Source organism: Propithecus coquereli, unplaced genomic scaffold (genome assembly GCF_000956105.1).
Source record: "Propithecus coquereli isolate 6110/MARCELLA unplaced genomic scaffold, Pcoq_1.0 Scaffold141, whole genome shotgun sequence".
NCBI classification, from domain to species: Eukaryota; Metazoa; Chordata; class Mammalia; order Primates; family Indriidae; genus Propithecus; species Propithecus coquereli.
Window position 1 is genome coordinate 3,083,402 of NW_012138414.1, and position 5,394 is coordinate 3,088,795.

General features: G+C 37.1%; 1 protein-coding gene across 1 annotated transcript in view; it reads right to left on the minus strand.

Moving 5' to 3' along the window:
- Positions 1–3,336, minus strand: part of LOC105806481 (orofacial cleft 1 candidate gene 1 protein) — a 103,780-nt gene extending 100,444 nt beyond the window's left edge. The window contains exon 1 of the mRNA XM_012639622.1: positions 3,271–3,336. Coding sequence (XP_012495076.1) covers positions 3,271–3,282 — 12 coding nt within the window. The 5' untranslated portion in view covers positions 3,283–3,336. The remainder of the gene's footprint in view (positions 1–3,270) is intronic.
- Between the last annotated feature and the right edge of the window lie 2,058 nt (positions 3,337–5,394).

The following is a 5,394-nucleotide window of genomic DNA, read 5'->3' on the forward strand; positions in this document are numbered from 1 at the left end:
TTGAAGATAAGCACAATATCTAGAAATCTTAACTAAATCTACTATGGCTTTTTCCCTTGATGTTTCTATTTAGTTGTTGTAATGCAAAGTAACTCTCTAAATCAAATCAAAGTGAGCAGTTTCTAGTAACACATTCTTTAAAGATTTTTTTTATTGTGGTAAGAACAGATAATACGAGATCTACCCTCTTAACTCATGTTTAAGTATAAGCACAATGTTGTACAGAAGATCTCTAGAATTTATTCGTCTTGCATAACTGAACACATTTCTTCTATGTGTGTGTTTCAATAGCAATAAATCAGCTCTTTTTTTATTTTGGTAAGGTTACCCGATTAAATATGTTCTACAGTGTGGAAGAAAACAATACTTTGTGATTTGAATAGAAAAATAACGAAACTGAAAGCCTGAAATGTTTAAGAACTGACAGTGTTTCCAATGATATTTTCCTTTTCATTAAAAAGCAACAAATATCTTTTGATGCCGACACTCTCAACTTGAATGGAAATCTGCAATAGGGTAACGAGCATGAACAACAACAAACTCCTTTATAACCAGTGACAACCAAAATCTACGAGGTTTTTAAAAGAATGTGATTGTTGTCAGAAGGAATCGGGTCCCACAGGCTGCTGTTGGGCTCTGGTTGCACTCAGAGCCCTGGCTGAGGGGCGCGGGGAGCGCTCTTCCGAGGCTGGTGGGCACAGACCAGCAAGAGAGTGAATTCTGCATACTGTACGGATCATCGCTCAGTTCAGGGCAGTCACATTGCATCTGGGATCAACCAACTGTGCTTCATGAAACCGTCAGCCCTCATTTGTGTCTCCATGTTTTCTTCTGTACGGCTGTAAATAAGGCCGGCTCGAGTTGTCCTCGACCCTCATCTGCACGGGCAGATCACACAGTCAGACCAAGTCAGCTGCCTGAAAGCTCAAGGTAAAGTTTCTTTTTGCAGAAACAATTCCAGTGCACACTGGGAAGTCACAAAGGGAAGCAACTTTGGAATGACAGAATTGGAGTCCCTTTTCCAAAACGCATGTCTTAGATTCCTACACATATTGGCGTGGCACATCTCTTCCACGAAATGAAATTAGGTGTTCCTAATATGAACGACTGTTTTTCCTCGGCAGACTAGCTCAGCAGATTCATCTTGTTGGGGAGGTGGGGATGGTGGTATCTTTTTTGTTGTTGTTGTTTCACTGCTCTGGGGCTTTGCTTGGATCAGCCAAAAAAAAGACATGGATAGAAATACTGTCAATCTGGTCCAACTCCAGGAAGCTAATCATGCCTGAATCGCTCAGAGGAGTATAGTGGTGGCAACCTTACAGGTATGTTGGCTTCTGTTCTCATCCACTTCGGCCATAGTGTCACCTTTACAATAAAGCAAAATACAGTTTTGCAGGAACATCTTCTCAATAATAAAAGAAAAGGGGTGTTATTGAAGCCCTTTTCCTTGGCAAGTGGCACAAAGGTAATATTGAGTATTCACTACACTGAATTCTCCTAGCCAGCTGGTGTGTCCCTGTTAAGACTTTCATTTATGCAGCTTGAGCTGGAGCCTGTTTGGTTCTCCCAGTCTTTTACTTTGTTGATTGAAGGGGTAACAGCCAAAGGGAAACAGCTTGTAATTTGCACCTGCCTGCTCTGAGCATTGCGTGTTAGATTCCGCGGAGAGCAAACCCTTCATTGCCAATGAGAGTAAGACTGGGGTAAGGCTGGATGCAGTTTTGTTAGGAGGATTTATAGTGTATTTTACTGTTTTATTTTTATTTTTTTGAGACTGATATGATAGGGACCTCCCTATTTTCATGTTTTAGAATCCCTGGAGTAAGACAATACAATTCAAAACCCATAAAGTTGTATATTCTTTAAAGAAATTTTTAAATGTCATGTAACTAAGAATTGAATTAATATTCAGCCTGAGTTGCCTCAGATGAGAAAGAAAAAAATTTAAATGCTAACTTATTTCCAAATTTCTAAAAGCATAAAATACTTATAGAGACCTTTATTTTGTAGACTTGGCAATGAAAGAAGGTAAACAAACAAACAAAAAACATTTTTAGACCTGTTTCAGAAACAGGACTAGTTTGGAAATAACGTCCAGTGCCTGAAAGTAAACCTGAGCTCTCTGCTTATATTGCCTTTGAAAATTTAGTTTTCTGACTCCAAACTAAAAATTCAAGTGTATGACTTTAAAATCATGCCTAGATAGACATAAACACGTTTATCCACCCTTATTCACCGAGTGAATCACCAAATGAATTCACAATGGCAAAAATGTCAGCACCTATGATTCTCTCCAACCTTTTCCAGTTCTCTGCATTCCCCTTAGCTTTGATTCCTTTGAGGAGTTATATCAGTGGGTTACCATCTATTTTGAAAGAATTAAGTTAAGCTCATTGAGATGAAAGGACTTTAATCATGGCTTATGATATTTCCCCAACCTTATGTGTTAAAAAAATCATAATAATAACATTTAAATAATTAGGCAAAATGTTCCCTAAGATGATCCAAAATTTAGTAAACTAAAAAAAAAAAAATTCTAAAGCCTATTCATCAAAGGATTCTAAAATGCCCTGCATTGGCACTTCCTGTTAAAGTAACAACTTGTTATGATGATGGGTTGAATGAAGTCGAGGTAGCCACAAATGTGTCTCACTAGTAATTAATATAGTCGAATATAGTTGTTGGCCCACATCTTGCCTGACAGATAACGTTCCGGCTTGTTCAGCGATGACCCTTTCAGCACAGCTCTAGGAGTTCTGCCAGCCATTGCCGAGGCTGGTCAGGTCAAAGGGTTGAGCCATGTGTAATTCAGAACAGAGGAGGTCCCACGGTCACTCCACAAAAACAATTACACTACTTATTTCACTCTAGCCCTTGCCCAAAACTCACAATCCTCACAGTTTCAGAGCAGCCAATCTCATTCTGCCCCTGGGCAATAAGCCACATGAAAATATGTGGTGCTGTGTTTATAAATCTACTCAAAAATAGAAACAGTGGACAGGCACCATGAGGTCCTACTATAGATCATGGGAATCCCTGAAAATCATGAAGGCACTTTTGTTTCAGGTCTATAGACTCTCTTTTGCTACAACATTGTCTGCTACCCTCGTTAATCATCCTCTTTGCTCCTGGGTGCTACAAAGGAGGCTAAATTTCTACTCACTTCTATACTTTCCATCCATGGATAACATTATGAAAAATAAAGCTTAAAAGGCTGCTTTTAAAAGAAAAAAAAAATCAAAGAGGGAGCTTCTGTTGCATGCATCTTACCTCTCTCTCCATGTTCTCAGCTCTTCGCCCTTGGCAATGCACAGATTTAAATCAAGTTCCTCTAAAACAGAAAAATAATATTTGAAAACCAGAATAAATTGACCCAATCATGAGATATATTAAGCAATTTGGGGTTGGAGAGCTATGATGCTACTTAATGGTCCTGAAAAGTCTAAGTATAAGGTCAACAGGACACAATTTGGTGTCTTACCTTTATTGTTGTTGCTCTTGTTTATTTAGCCAGACTCCTAATAAACTGAGGGTCAGTAAATATTCATAAAATGTTTTACAAAGGCAACCTCTAAGAAAAATTCAGACTTGATTTAGAGAGCCTAAATTTCCTGTTTTATGCCCCAAAGGTGACAAATTCAGACTGCATTGAAGTTACGATGACAACTTGCTGCTGCATGCCTTAAGTAGCTGTACCATGTTTATCTTTTAAAAAATTATGACTCTGCTTTGCAACTGTCATAAATAGATAATGTCTGATAAAGTCAATGATAAAGATGTGTACTAAGGGGCCAAGTAGATGAAACCCTGGGAGCATCCTCCAGCAAAGATATGAAATATAAAAATTTTAATGAAAGGAAATGTGTTTTTAACACTCTTAAAATTCCTTAGAGTCATGCAATAAATTATCCAGTTCAGTCTGTAAGCTATTCCATTTGATATTATTTCAACTGACAGAAATACTACACCAGAATCCAGTCTAGGGCCAGATAATTATAATAAATGGAAAATTTTAAAAATGAATGATGGTCTCAGCATTAGTTAAATTACCATAAACATTCACCAAAAGAGTCTTTTAAACTTGGAATTTGCACTTTTGAAATGGTTATCTGTATTTGGCAGTAAAACAAAGCATATCACATATGAATGATACATGCAACACTTTTTTTTATTAAGAGCTATCAATTATAGTTTTAAAAAGTCACTTCACAAAAATGTATATTAGCTTTTAAATAGCTATAAATATTGGAATAAATGAAAGATTTTAGTCCTTCTACTGCTAATTGTAAAACTCTTCTTTATGTAAGAGTAATATAAAAGATTCAAAGATTATGTTGAATTACTTCCTAAAATAAGGAAAATACATGTAAAATTATTCAAAAGATAAAAATCATCAACAAAACAAAAAATTTTTAGACAAATAGCAGAAATTGAAATTTGATGTGTTTGTTTCTTCCATGACACAGTGACTGAAGAGTAATTCATATTTCTGGGAACATATGCGGAATAGAAATCTGTTTTCTTTTATTTCCTTGAATTTGGTTTTCATCTAATAGTTAATATTTGTCTCTTGAAATGTTTGCAAATTATAAAGTTGCTCATCTTATTGTCCTCATAACTTTATTTTTCAGACATATTACCCAAAGCGTACCACCCAAAAAACACAAGTTGCCTCTATAATATCAATGGGATGCTCAGGAAACTTTCAAATAAGCCAGATCATTTCACTTCCTTCACAGAAGGCTGCATTTTAAACATCTTTCTGCACAAATATTCAGATGCAGTATTGGTACAGTAAGACTCAGTACAATTGTGAAATGAGATTAAAATTCCTCACCACCTCACACAAAATAAGTGGTTGACTGTAGAGAGCAGCTTGGTAGAAGTGAGTAGTGCATGATATAAAAAGCAGCTATCAGCAGAGGAGGCATAAAACTATCCATTCCCCTGTCTCATAAACAAAGGGAGTGGCACAGGGTGATTCCCTGCTTGGGAATCTCTGAAAGCTTAGGTGAGGCATTCTTTGCAATAAAGAATCTCAATTTCTGAAGTTTGTATGAGCTGGAATTTGGGGGTTGTAGGCAGATCCCTCATAACTGGGGGACAACCAGCAGAACGTGGACAATGAAGAACAAATCACCCACCCTGAGCCAGAGAAAAATTAGTGAACACATGACCTGGCTTTATAGCATCAACAGGTTTTGGGCAATGTGTTGGCTCTGATTAAAATATTGATACATGAAAATGTGTCCCAATTGCAATTCCTAGGAGCTTAAAATGAGAAAATAAGAAAGAATTGTTAAAAGATCAAAAGTAGCCCTTCAGCTGTTAAGAGCTCTGGCAAGTCATGTGGATGGAGAAAAGAGGTGTGAGGCCGGGCCCCAGGGGCCAGAG